General features: G+C 42.4%; 2 protein-coding genes across 2 annotated transcripts; both read left to right on the top strand.

The window, feature by feature from the left end:
* The first annotated feature begins 1457 nt into the window (after nucleotides 1–1457).
* Nucleotides 1458–8222, top strand: LOC120665988 (isoflavone reductase homolog). Its single transcript, XM_039945754.1, has 4 exons — nucleotides 1458–1838; nucleotides 6558–6798; nucleotides 7248–7451; nucleotides 7886–8222. Exons 1-4 carry the CDS (start codon nucleotides 1509–1511, stop codon nucleotides 8047–8049), a joined length of 939 nt encoding a protein of 312 aa, XP_039801688.1. The 5' UTR covers nucleotides 1458–1508; the 3' UTR covers nucleotides 8050–8222.
* Nucleotides 8223–11007: 2785 nt separating this feature from the next.
* LOC120665987 (isoflavone reductase homolog) lies at nucleotides 11008–13038 on the top strand. The gene is made up of 4 exons (XM_039945753.1): nucleotides 11008–11455; nucleotides 11556–11796; nucleotides 12022–12225; nucleotides 12677–13038. The coding sequence occupies exons 1-4, from the start codon at nucleotides 11141–11143 to the stop codon at nucleotides 12838–12840; spliced, it is 924 nt and encodes a 307-aa protein (XP_039801687.1). The 5' UTR covers nucleotides 11008–11140; the 3' UTR covers nucleotides 12841–13038.
* Nucleotides 13039–14895: the final 1857 nt, after the last annotated feature.

The raw sequence follows: 14895 nt of genomic DNA, 5'->3' as shown, positions 1-14895 counted from the left end.
TGGCATGCCCCCTCTGGGAGTCACGACCATCAATTCTCTGCCAAACGTTGGTACGTGCTGAAGTCCTTCCTGAGCCTCGTCCATCGCGGCTGGATCCAAAACCGTCGCGCCTGCTACCGCCTCTATCCGCCATCTCAGGACGATTACTGGGCGAGCGCACAACTTGTGCTTAGGATCTTACTTCCACCGGCAGAAAGTAACTCACGAAGTCATCAATGGCAGCGAAGTGCGGCGGAGCTTTTGTTGGGGGAGGATTTGGAAACCCTAGATCGAGCCGGTTTCCGTCTCGATCTCGAGCCCCAGAGCTGTGAAAACCAGATGAGGGATGGGTTCCATCACTGCACCAGGCTGTTCCCTTGGAATCAACCCCCCCCCCCCCCCCCCACTGATCTCGCCACGTGTCCTGCGCCACGGATCAACGCCCAGAATTCCTCTGTCGTAGGGACAAGGGGGCGGTACTCGAACCCTAACTGCTTTAGACGGAATCCGTCCATAGCCAGTTCGATGTGGGTCATGGAATCCTTCTACAACCCTCGCTGACCGGGATGGCCCGCCATGGATCGTGTCATCCGCGGAGGCAATCCCAGAGACGGAGTTGTTGCCCTTTTGGCACGCTTCTTCTCCACCTACTTTCCAGCAAAGATTAACCGGAAGATCCATGATACATACCGAGCGCTCGTCAATTTGAGTGAGAGGGAAGCGCGAATCCGAGCGTGCTCGCCGGAAAGCACGGGAGGAGACATCGATGGGGAAGGAGATGTTGTGGCCAAGTGAGCGTCCAGGAGGAGGAGGACGACGAGACATCCGAACCCAGAAGAGACCGATCACCCTGTTTGACTTTTTTTTTCTGCGTTTGATCCTTGATATTGCAGTACCCTCAAAAGACGCTTGTAGCTTCTCATTCGCCTTTTTGATTTACGCTGGACTCCACGGTGAAGCTGTTGGATCGTTTCTGCCAAGCACATATTTGCTAGTAACTGTGAGAGAGATAAAGCAAGCGATGAATAGCTGCCACCTATATTTGGAACTTGGAAGGCATCACATCAGCCGCCATTAATGAAAATCTGACCCCATGCCGACAGCAAAAACATCAGTACAGCAAAGTTGACTAACTCTGCAACCACTTGTTTGAAATCTATGCCCCGCCCTACTGATCGATCAATGGTGCTGTTTAGTTTAGTAGCACAAGCTACGGTAGACAACTTTAATCATTAATTAGACGTATTAAGTAAAGGCAGTTTACCAAACTAACTCTCCAACCACTTTAGCATTATTGTAGCATTAATGTAGCCAATCATGGTAAAACTAAGTTCATTAGATTTGTCTCAAAAAATTACATCCATATGTAAAAAATTTTATAAATAAATTTTATTTAATACTTTATACATATAAGATTTTTTTATAGCGCAAGTTGGTATCCCACCAAAACCATTTACATATCCCCGACGGAGTTTCTACGTACTCCACGCCACGCCAGGCTTCGTCTCGTCCCCATCCTCGCTTTCCACATGGAGAAGAGCCGCGTGCTCGTCGTGGGCGGCACGGGCTACATCGGCCGCCGGATCGTGCGGGCGAGCCTGGCGCAGGGTCACCCCACGCTCGTCCTGATGCGGCCGGAGGTCGGCCTCGACATCGACAAACTCCAGATGCTGCTGTCCTTCAAGGCCCAGGGCGCGCGCCTCGTGCAGGCGTCGCTGGACGACCACGCCGGGCTCGTCGCCGCCGTGGCGCAGGCCGACGTGGTGATCTCGGCCATGTCCGGGGCGCACAACCGGAGCCATAACATACACTTGCAGCACAAGCTCGTCGAGGCTATCAAGGAGGCCGGTAACGTCAAGGTCAGTCTTGAATAAGCTTGTAGCAACTTGTGCGCTTATTCATGCCCTGTTCAGAAGCGTTTCCTTTTTACTGAGTTTTATAAATACGTACTTTTTCCTTATCTGGGGGGTAAAATCAGACATGAGGTTCACGTTTCGTTTTAAATATTCTTTTACATGCAACCAATTGTTTTTCTTCATGTTTTATTTTTCTACTTAACAGCAAAATGTATATCCACCCAGTTGCTACTTCTCATAGAACAGCAAAATATTCTAAAGAGTACAATATACCAGCAGTCCTCAAACTTGTCATGTTGTATCATCCTGGTTCCCAAACTCATCAAATACAAATTTAGCTTCCTAAACTTAATTAGCTTCAGGTGTCATCCCGATCCCCAAACATAGTCTATGTAGATTTGTTCTAAGTCCATCTTTTAGCTTGATATTCGGCAAGTAAAAATGGTATGCACTAACAATAATACAAAATGATCTTACTACTCTTACGATGAAAATTATTTTTACATCATAACTCTTTATATTTCAAATTATATAAAATTTCATTGTTGTTGGGGTTTGAGCGCCTGTAAGCAGGGCCCCAAGATGTAGGCTACGGCTGAACTCTGTTACCAAATTTCCTGTCTCCACTATGGTTCATGCTCCCCAGAATTACTCCTTTTGCTTTGATTTTTGCTCGCATATCTTCGAAGATGGTATCAAGAACTTTGGATTGTCTCCTACTCTCTCCCCAACAAGAAACACTCTATTGACGTCATAGAAAAAGGATAGGACGCTTGGGCTGCCAATGATCGCAGAAATTCTGCTTGAAATATCATCTCTTTATGGCTCGACGGCTCTTAAGCACAAAATTCTATTCTGTCAACTCCTACATAAGCACATAAAAATGAACATCAACAGTAGTGGTGTAGTTATTGCTAACGAATTCCACAAGTGTTGTTGAGTCATTTATTTCAGGACACAAGTCTACATATGGGAAAAAAGTGCAAACCATAGAAGAAATACATAGAAGATCTTCCTTTGCATCACATGAGATCGAAAGGTCCACCGTATAGACCAAACCGACATAATAAGGCTCCAACACCCAAGGAACAAGTCAAGGACCCACCAGGCGTGCGAAGGCGGTGGCCAAGGGGGCCTATTAGGGGATCGGCCGCCTCCCTGGGTCGACCAAACCTGGCCTGGCCTCCGTCTAGGTGCATCTTGACGGGGAGATTGATCCTATTCTCCTGAAGTCGGTTATTAATATTTCCATGTGAAGCTCACTTAGAAACAACCTTAGACTTGTATATGAGGAGGAGAGCACCTTTCATTTCACACACCAACCAAGAGTAGGATTAGTGCCCCATTGCAAAGGTGAAGCACTGCCTAGCTAGAAGGAGAGTGAGGATCTGTTCGGGGAAGCGTTAGACCATTCAGTAGTCTTCTCCAAGCTTGTACCTCTGCAGATTCTAGCTTCTTTCAGATTAAAGTAAGTTAGTATTTGTGATTCCTATCTTGCATAGTACTTATATTCGAGTGAGATCAGTTCTCTTACTCGCGGCTTCATCTCTCTGTATTTATACAGAGTGTCATAGTTTGCTACAGGTACCAGACATAGTTAGACTGTGGTAGTAATCAGTATAATAGATGTGGTATCTAGGTTAAGAATTACTTTCGTTTGCTTTATATCCCACGATTTGTGAGATAGTCTGCCTTATATCCCACGATTTGTGAGATAGTCCACAGGTGATGATAGCCCTATTGGTCTTTCATAATCCCTCCCATTTGGATATATCATAAAACTATTGGCCAATGTCTCCTAACCATTTCAAGGGTAAGCCGTTGCCCGAAGCGAGTATTTCTGCCTAGGAGATTGACCTTTATCTCATCTCTAGCAGCACCTCCGGAATTATCTCCATCCTTGCCACATATCTTGGTGTGTCCTTAGACCGATTAAGTTAGAATTTAGTGAACACACATTCCCTATGGATTCGATACCCTTGAATACTCTGGGGTGAAAGCTACAATGGTATTTGTGTGCTTGTGGATTTATTCAAAGTCATTAAAATACCCAATACCGTCAACGTCCACACTCGCATCATCGGCCATTCTTCTTGCTTTTACTTAACTTTACTGAAACCTTCTACTTCTTTTTACTATACAAGCACAACCTTCCAACAGCCTTTTCTCTTATGATCTAAAGGACATAGTCGATAATGAAGAAACCTGTTCTCAGCAAGCAAGACTCCCAGACAATGCCAAGACCAAACTTCATGATATGCTTCACATTTTGGACCAAGACCGACATTGACATTTTGCTACAAGACATGTAGAGCTAATTCAATCCATCTTTAGGGATCTCACATATTGGCTCCCTCTTGACCTTGCATTGGTCCTAAACCCAGCCGCCTATATTGACATATACCATCTTCAAGTCTTGGGAGCGAAGCAGTGGCTGGCTGATCGTGCGGCCCGTCATAGTCAAAGGGAGGCTGACCGAACCAAAGTCAAAGAAGTGGAATAGAAAATAGCCAATCTAGAAGCATCATCATCTCTTCCACAACAGAACCAGGGATTCAGTACCAGCCAATATATCCTTAATCAATGTTAGATAAATTATTAAATCTAATAAAAGCACATAAAAGATAGGACCTAACTGAGACAGTCTTATGTGTAATTAAAAGAGATCGTGAACTGGTAACTAAATGAAATTACAACGATGCATCCGTATTTAAAGCTTAGCAAATATGGTAAAGACACAAGCAAACCAGAGGACGAACCTAACCGATGCAGCCTTATTTACCGAAGAATACGCTGAGTTCTACTCTACTCCCACTCTAAGGGTTTGGTGTGTGCTTTAAAGAAGTTGTATTGATACGTTGATTGCCTTGCATAACCCTAAGGCCTACTATTTATACCCTAAGCTAAGATTCGTAACTTGACACAACATAACAAACTTATTCTATAAGAAAATAACAAAACCTACTATATTTACAAGATAACTCCCAAAAGAATCGGACTCCTGGATTTTCCGATGATGTCACCCTCTCGCCCGAGTCGTGACCTACTGTTGGGCCACATTTGACCATTCTTTGACAACGGCTTGACCATGCTAGCTCCAGCCTTGACCAGGTCTCCAAGTAATCCTGGGCTGAACGGGCCATCACCCTTCTTGAAAATTCCCCATCGGCTCAATTTTCTCCTTGCAAAGTTATAATTGCAAAAAAATTTGCGTCAACAGGTAGTTAGGTGGAAGTCAAAATGTATATGTGTTGCAAATGCAATTTCCCATGATATAATGTTTTGTCCAAGCACTTTCATGATCCGATTTATCTTTCATAAAAAAAACTAGCAAATTTTTGTAATAATCAATGAAGGTGTTTGTTAAGGTTCAATGTGAGAAAATAATAGATTTATGTGTACCATTTGACATTCCTTCATATCTCAAATAAAAGTTTTGTTCTGGTTAATTGCATGCATCCAAAATATTTCTATTTTGACCACCAATATACCACTAAATTTTTTGATAGAAAAAAATTGAAATGGTATATTTTGATTGAAAATCATTTTTGAAATAGTATATAGCTTTTTCTATGCATTTTATACTAGTATTTTATTTGGTCACAAGAAAAAACTAGTAATCTGTGGTCGAAGTAATGTCTTATGATTGTTTCAGTATCCAAACAGCGCTCTTGTGTAATAGGAGGAATATCAAATCATTTTCAATGATAGAGAAATTAATTAACATGGCAACATTAGTTAATGGAGAAATTAATGAACATGATAAGAGTTGAAATAATTGCTACTTTACAAATCACCAACCCTACCAATAAGCCAGATATTGTCATAATATCGATTAGCACAACCCATCTATCTAACTACTATATATAAGAAACCTAATATGTTGGAAAAATATCATATCCATGTGAATAATTATTAAGAGCATCTCCAAGAGTTTGGCATATTTTACTTGGCATATCTTGTGTTTTGCCAACTTCTAAAAAAATATGTCAAGTAAAAAAAGAGCTTATCTCCAACAGTTTGGCATAATTCACTTGCCAAATCCAGATCTAACTTACATCAGGAACCTTGAGAGAGAAACAAAATTATATTTATGCCCTTCCACCTCTTGAAAACTTAAATCAGGAACCCTTCTTTGTTATTTATTTCTTTTTTCACCCTCCCACCTAACTAGAAACCACGATGCCAACCGTGCGCCGCGCGCGTATATTTACGCGCTAGAGGCTGGTTTTTCCCAAGTTGCCAAAAATTGCCAAGTCTTTTGCCAAACTGTTGGAGGAGTATTTTTAACATTTTTGCCAAAAATCAAAGATGGCAACTCGATTTGCCAAACTACTGAAGATGCTCTAACAATCAATAATATAACCATGAAACTGATGTGGCTACAAGCATGCACATATTAGGCAAGGACGCGCTTGGGGAATGAACTTCCATTTCTGAAACAAATATAGAGGATATTTCTCCTAAGGCGGAATGATGGTTTCGATTTTTTCCATTTGTCAATTGTTTAGGACTTTCCATAGAAGCAACAAACTAAGTTGTATCAACAACTTTGCGGTGGCACCTGTGTTTGGAAAACTGGTTGAAACAACAATAAATGCATTTTTGCTTGTTTATATCTTTTGTATATATGGCCTGCTCCCTCTCATTCTGTCAGTGGAAATATTAAACAAAACAGTGCAGTGGTGGAATCATAATCAAAATACATAATTGTAAATGCAGCGTTTCATACCATCGGAATTTGGCATGGACCCATCGAGGATGAGGCATGCTCTTGAACCAGGAAGGGTTACATTTGATGATAAGATGGAGATAAGAAGAGCAATAGAAGAGGCGAACATTCCCCACACCTATGTTTCTGCTAATTTCTTTGCTGCTTACTTTTGTCCTAACCTCTGTCAAATGCGCACCCTTGTTCCACCCAAAGAGAAAGTTCATGTATACGGAGACGGCAACGTCAAAGGTAAACGTCAAACTATTTCACGTTCCTATCATATTTAACTTTTTTCTCAGGTCATACATTTAGCTCGAATATCATCAATATTTTCTTTAATTAACAATAAATACATATTTTGATTCTCAAACTGCCTTTACATAAAGGCCTATTCCAAGTCTTCTAGAAAAATTTGAATACCATACATGATTCTTTTTCCTTCTATCGAACATGAATGATGCCAAGCTTGTCTCTTGTAATAACCATGCCCTATCCAACATGGACATATTAAACAGAGGAAACAAAAAGTAGGAAGTAACAACATGTCCCTCTTTTTACTACTGCATCCTGTTTTGAGAACATGATGATGTTAGGAAAAGATGACTAGTGCACAAATTGCATTACATCTTATATATCCTAATGTCATGTTCTGATGACTGGATGGAGTACATAGTTCTGACATATTAATTACCATGCAGTGATATTTGTGGATGAAGATGATATCGCAACATATACAATTAAGTCCATTGATGATCCCCGCACCTTGAACAAGACAATATACATAAGACCGCAAGAAAATACCCTCACTCAAAATGAAGTGATTTCGAAATGGGAAAAGCTCTCTGGAAAAGTTCTAGAGAAAGTTCATATTCCTGCAGATGAATTCTTGGCTTCCATGAAAGGTAACTGCAAAAATTGCATTATATCTGATTATAATGTATATCTGATTAAGAATACACTTTGTGTAACTAATGGCACAAAAATTGGTAGAAGGCCAGGTCACATTCAGATATTAGAGAAACTAGATGTTAGAATGATAAAAGGGCTAATAAGTGTATAGTTGTACACATAATAGATAAATGGGCTTATGTATAGGACACGTAAACAATGTATCATTGGTATTTTCTTTGTTTGTAGCACGAGAATATTTTTCATTTATTTATGCAAGCTTGGTTCAAATAGGCAACCTGATATGTAGACGGGTACGGTATAGGTCTTTGAACTCACCCGACATTGAAATAATGGCACTTGCATATGTATTGTCCTTTCTTTTGTTGGCACATATCTCCAAGTTAATGAACGTGTGCAATATGATTTTTACACCATATTGGTGCAGGTACTGACCTTGCCAATCAAGTCGGAGTGACCCACTTCTACCACTTTTTCTACGAAGGTTGCTTGACAAACTTTGAAATCGGGGAGGATGGAGCAGAGGCTACTCTGCTGTACCCAGAGGTTTGGTACACCCGCATGGACGAGTACATGAAGACAGATTTGTAATGGAAAAATTTGAAAATTTGTTGTGGATCTATCTAAACATATCCATATCAATGGACACCATGTGTTTGAATTATTTTGTATTGCATTATGTATTGACATCCAATACTACTTCCTTTATTAAGCCCTTCCCTCCATAATAATAATATATGGATCAATAAAGATCAGAGGCCAAAGTTCCTTGTTCTTAATTTTTTTTGTAAAAAAATAGTAATTTGTTGGGAAATCTTCATAACTATAGTTTCATATTTAAATGCTGGTACTAGGCATTACTATTTTGGCGTTTGCTTCTGTTTCAAATGGGCTTTTCAAAGAATTGTGAAACTATAATGTTATGTTTGCAATATGACGAATAGTAATGGCAGATCTCAGATCTAAACTTAGATAATTGTAATGGCAAGAATCCAATTAACCCAAAAATAAAGTCCATTATAGTTAGATTCATCCACAAGTTTTATTAATTTATCGCTCATATTGTTAGCATTGTCTTGGTTATGTCTGATCCATTTTGTGCCAACACATATGTAAAAAGTTCCTCGCCATATATGCGTCTTCTCTCATTTACTCCTTTCTCTCTCCCTCTCCCCCTTTCTACTCCTAGCTCAGGCCGAGCCGAGGTCCCTCCGCCATCAGCCACACCCACTCTCTCCAATCTCTCTCTACCCCTCAACCAAATTGGCCTGTATGCTTGCCAAGCTTGACCTAGTCCACGCCCCTCACTACGTGGCTTTATCCCCTCCTCACCAGGGTCGTTCCCCTTCGTCTTTCTCTTTCTCTTTCCTAGCTCAGGCTGAGCTGAGCTCTCTCTACCACTAGCCGTAACACGCCAACAAACCTCCCTCAGCCTTTCTCCGCCTAAGTCGAGCCGCCTCCCGCATCCTCTCTGTCATTTTTCCCCGCCGCCCCTCATGCCACCACGGCCGACCCTCCGTGGCTCTATCCAACACGGGCTACCTCCTAGAGGTGCTGGTGTTGACATTTTGTAGCATCATCACTAGGATTGTCTGTCCTGGTAAAAGCGCCAAAAAATTGTGTGGGTATTTCATACGTTACGAATGAATCCGCAAACGCACGAAATACCGCATTTTACCTAGGAGTATTTCATTTTACCTAGGAGTATTTTAGCGTTGTCGATTTATATTTCCATAGGGAAGGCGGCGGTTAATGAATGGGTAAGTTGATGAATTCTTGATTGGATATTCAATAGTATAAATAGGGGTAAGATAATATATGGATAAAGAGGTAGTGTGACACACAAGTCAATGAAGCTCAAACTCATCAAAAGGCTAATGTAGGAAGAAAGGAAGAAGAAAGCTATCCGAGTTTTTATGTACTTGTTGTTAATTGTACATTTCATATTTTATATTTACACCATACACGTTATTATGCTCATCTCTACGCTCCCAGAAACTACCAGGAGAACCGCATAGGCCTGGCACAGGAGCTGCCAGCTGACTCAGTTACTTTATGGACCTTCTACCCCCCTAACCGAACATGAAGGATTACAGTGATCATATAGGGCTGTCACCACCTGCTGCCTCTACAAGTTGTGGGAAATGGTGACATCCAGCAACACTTAACTCATAAACCATGTCCACGTTAATAAGCAATGGACGGACATCATACTAGAGCGAACATACAAATACTGGAACCGGTGACGTGGTACTAGATATAGTGTTCTAATAATGCAAGGTATAAAGTGTGAATATAAACAAATCATGAAGTACATATCTGATACCATAGAGTATAAATCATACAAATATATTACAAATATCCCAAAATTACAAAGAAAAGTAAGAGCTAAACCCATATCGAAACTCCTAAGCAACCTCCGTGACCCAAAAATGAGCTACTTCAGCGTAAACTCCACTACCTTATGGACTAAGCAAGAAATAAATGAGAGAATGAGAAACTTGGTGTGTTTCTTCATTTAAGCCCCCCTCAAATTGATGTCTGAAAATGGTTTATAGCAATCGTCGATAGCTGGCCACTGTGCCGCGGCTGCGTTGGCCAAGCTGCCGCTCCGCCCCACCACTGTTCGTCCTGACACCAGCATCCCATGACTGGGCAAACCACCGCCGGCCGTGGCCTGGCCTTGGGCAGCTTGGCCTTAACCTAGTTGGCCTCGTTGGAGGGGGACTGGTTGATGTCAGCCATGGGGAAGGAGACTGACGCTCTCCACAGAGCGAGGAGTCCTCGTTGTCATTGTCGCCACCACCGCCATGGGCTTGTGTGCGATCGGGGGGGGGGGAGGGGGGGGGATCGGGACATGGAGTCCCCACCACTAGGAGCGGACCTCACCTCCCCACGGTCCACCGCCCACAGCTAACCTCACGTCCACCCCCATCCCCCTATATCTCTCCTCTCTTCCCTCGGTCATCTGTCTGCAGCCAGTCTAATGTCATCACGGGAGAGGAGGGTATCGTGTGCGAGCGCATTGAAGCGCTCCTCAATGCTGCCGATCCCATACTATCGGCGCTGCCTCCCATACAGCCTGTTCGTCAGACGCCGAGGCATAGAAGACTGTGAGGATCGGAGGAAAGGATCGAGGGCATAGATTGAAGGATGACACAAATTTAAAATGTTATTTTTGCACATATTTGCCACCATGGCGCTACGTCACCTTTGAAGGCTTGAGTGTGGGACCTTGGATGGATACTTAACGAGGTTTAGGATCCAATTACATGTTTGAGAGTTTGGGACCTAACCGATATAGCTGGATAAGTTTGGGGACCTAGAATGCATTTTTTTACTTAAAAGGAACAATGACCCAGCAGCCCCTGCCAAGATAAAAAAAGAAAGTTGACAATTTACTCAGTTTATTATCTTACCATATCAGACTAAAAAAGTGTGATAGAGTAAAAACGTGTAAGGGTACTCTCACAATAAGAATCTCTAGGCCAACCACCGCTCCATTATTTGCTAGTACGATCCAATAAATATGCTTTCTGTCTACGTCAGCCACGCAAAAGTGTCGAACACTCAACAGTCAACACATTGATTAATTGAACATCTCGGATGCTGCCATCCACACAAACTAGAAGCCAATCAATCAGAGCCAGTACAGGAACGAAGGGCACCTTCCAGCCACGGCATGGAGAAGAGCAAGGCTCTTGTCGTGGGCGGCACGGGCTTCATCGGCCGTCGGCTCGTCGCGGCGAGCCTGGCGCAGGGCCACCCGACGTTCGTCCTGATGCGGCCGGAGATCGGCGTCGACGTCGACAAGCTCCAGACGCTGCTGTCCTTCAAGGCCAAAGGGGCGCGCCTGGTGGAGGCGTCGCTCGACGACCACGCGGGGCTCGTCGCAGCCGTGAGGCAGGTCGACGTGGTCCTGTCGGCCTTGTCCGGGACGCACCTCCCCAGCCAGCACAAGCTCGTCGAGGCGATCAAGGAGGCTGGGAACGTCAAGGTCGGTCACCGCTATACTCCCAGCTAAGAGCTGCCCCCTGTAGTTGAGTCGTCCTAACGTCATAGAAACAGAGGAAACCTGATGATGGCCATGGATGCAGCGTTTCCTACCATCGGAATTCGGCACGGACCCGTCGAGGATGGAGCATGCTCTTGAACCAGGAAGAATTACCTTCGACGAGAAGATGGAGGTACGGAGGGCGATAGAGGCGGCGAGCATTCCCCACACTTACATTTCTGCCAATTGCTTCGCCGCCTACTTTGGTCCGAACCTCGCCCAAATCGGCACTCTTCTGCCTCCCAAAGAGAAGGTTCGTGTGTATGGAGATGGCAATGTCAAAGGTAATTCTTCACTCCCCATCTAGTTCCTTCCGTTTGAATCTAACATTGATTTCCACGTTCACTGATGTTGGTCTAGTTGAGTTTACTTGACTGATGAAAAATCAGAAGTTGGAGGGAAGATTTTGTTTTACTCTCGAAGTGTTTATATATACAGCAGTACCAATTGTGTTTGAATCCTGTTTTTAGTTGCCCACTTCTAACTCTTTGATCCTAATTACTGTGTAGCGATTTTTGTGGATGAAGATGATGTGGCAACATATACAATGAAGACCATAGATGATCCTCGCGCCTTGAATAAGACAATATACCTAAGGCCACCGGAGAACATCCTTTCTCAGTGGGACCTGATCGTGAAATGGGAAAAACTCTCTGGAAATGTTCTTGAGAAAATCTACATTCCGGTTGATGAGTTCTTGGCTTCAATGAAAGGTAATAATCAAATGTATGTGTTTCGAGTCATTGTCGAGGATGAAGCATCTTCTGTGCGATAACAACAAAAATGGTAATTAAAAGGGTCACAATGAAATAATAATTTAGAGGAAAATAAAGGTATAAGGGTATTTTATTCCAGATTCAAAATAATGTGGTTTAAAAGAATCTATAATACCCTCGAAACATAGTTACGTAGCCTGGTTACGGCCCAAACTTTAGATTGGTGCCCAGATATCCCTATAACTTTACAAGACCGAGCTTGGTATATGTCTAGAACAGCTGGCCACTACATAAGGCTCCTATGAAACTCTCGTTTCATACTATAAAAAAAGTGTGTGTTGGTTTTCTATCCGTCACGTAAGAATTGCAAGAAACTGTCATTCTTACCGCTTTTCTTATTTCCTATTTAAATTTACATTTTTGTGCTTTTGTTTACATGTTGATGCAGATATGGATTTTGGCGGTCAAATCATAATGGGACACTTCTACCATTTCTTCTATGAAGGTTGCCTGACAAATTTTGACATTGGGGAGGACGGAGCAGAAGCAACTCTTCTGTACCCGGATGTTGAGTACACCCGCATGGATGACTATATGAAAAGATATCTGTAATTTGTAATGCTTTTTTATGGAATAATTTGTAATGCTTTTGGTGACCTATCTTATCATATCAGAATCTGTAGACACTGTGTCCGGAAATATAAGGTGTTACGTCGCACAATGGCATGATACTACTTTGATCTGTAATCAAGCTATCATAAAGAACGTGCATAGGGGATGTCAACAATCAAAAATATGGTTTCTTGTCCATTATACTGCATTCCAAAAACTTTTTATGATGAAATGCGTTCCCAAAAATTAAAATACATTTGGCACAGAGAAGTTCGGATTTGGACCTTGCCTATAAGTATTTGAAACTAGTGAAAATATTTCTAGAATGTTCCAATAAATGAATTTATCTCTAGAAAATGGAGATAAGTTATAGATGTTCTAAAAAAGTAATTGATATCTAACACATTTTAAAAGCTATAAGACACATGAAACAGAAGATGCAATTCAACATGAATGCAACACACACATTAATATACCTTAGCATATTAATTTACATTTAAAAATATTTATTGTTCCCACAAAATATCAAATAATTATGTAAATGATGGAATTTTTAAAATTAAGAGAAAAACATTGTATCTCAAATCCCAAATTTAAATATTTGGGATGTAACACTATTACAAACATTGATATTGATGATAAGGGAGCTTATTATTAGTCGGACTTTGTGAAACATTTCAACCCCTTGTCTGAAGGATTTTTTTTTACACTTAATGAACTTTATATTTGAAGGATTTTTTATTTTTATTTTGTTCTCTCAAAATTTGTACAAAAACATTATTTTATTTCTCTTCATTTGTAGTACATTATGATAATGGGCCAAATTTTATCTTCTTATTTTTCAAAGAAATTTGTGGTCTTAGGCACCATTTTTGGACTTAATCAAGTTATTAAATGACCTTATGCTTGTTTCTATGAGGTTGAGGTATCACTATGATGGTCAATACAAATTTTAACTTGTTATTTTTCTTACATAATGTCATATAATTTTACAAAACTACTCTTGGAATTAATTAAAAAATCATTTTCAAGTATCAAAACTTAATATGTAAAAATTTAATATCCTAACTGTTGGTGGAAGATACCCTTCGGAGCGAAGGGGTATCACAACAGCCCTGGAATTGGAGGTCGAAGCCCCCTTCGCATATGGCTCGGAAAATAAGAACACAGAGCCCAATGCAAGCATAACTGCTCACTTGTATTCAATGTTCTATCAACAACCATTGCAGGGGTATTTACAGGTGGCGGTTCACCTATTTCTTAGCCTGTAATCCCCGTAATATCCCTCAACTGCTAGATTCTCATAATATTTCGCGGGCAAACAAGTAATATTACAACGATAGTGGGTTACAGCTAGTGTTTGCAGGTGGGCCGATAGCAGGCCCAGACGCCCTTCGTTAGCTCAATGTCGCCCCTCTTCGCACTGTCCCTTGACCCGTCCCTTGAAGGCCTTCGGCTTCGGGCCTTTGGCGCCAGACCTTCTCTCGTCTGGGCCCACACTCTCCCTCTGAGAGTCCGCTTCTCGGTCTTGGTCTTCGGGAAGAAGCCTTGGACTCCCAAGTCTTCGGGAAGAAGACTTCGGCCCAAGTCATCGTCCCCAGTCTACATCCGGGCCTACCCTTCCAAAGCCTGCCCTCTCGAAGTGGTTCATCGGGCATCGGGCCTTTGTCATGCCCGAAGGTGGCTCCGCCAACAGTAGCCCCTCGAGGCTGCGGTTGCTCCTTGGAGGATCCGGAGCCTCGACATTATGGTGCATGATACGCTACCCGAAGCACCACCCTTCGGATTGACGCGCGCGCATGGCCGTCTGAAAACACCTGCATTCGAAGATGAGGGAAGTATTGTGTGGCCTTCTTCGTTGTCAATATTGTTTTAAATGTCGAGGGAAGAATTTAACAAAAGAGTTAAAGAGGACGAGGCGTTCCAACTGCTGACCAAAAGGACATTTATGCCCCTGCAGCCCCGCGCTTGCTCGGGCGCCGGGTCCGGGGCACACGGGACTTTTCACTTCGCATCGCCGCGCTGGGACACTATATAAGCTGGGGGAGGGAGGCC

This window comes from Panicum virgatum, chromosome 3N (genome assembly GCF_016808335.1).
Source record: "Panicum virgatum strain AP13 chromosome 3N, P.virgatum_v5, whole genome shotgun sequence".
Lineage (NCBI taxonomy): Eukaryota > Viridiplantae > Streptophyta > Magnoliopsida > Poales > Poaceae > Panicum > Panicum virgatum.
Note: the sequence above shows the minus strand (reverse complement) of the source record. Positions and strands in the feature narration are given on the sequence as shown.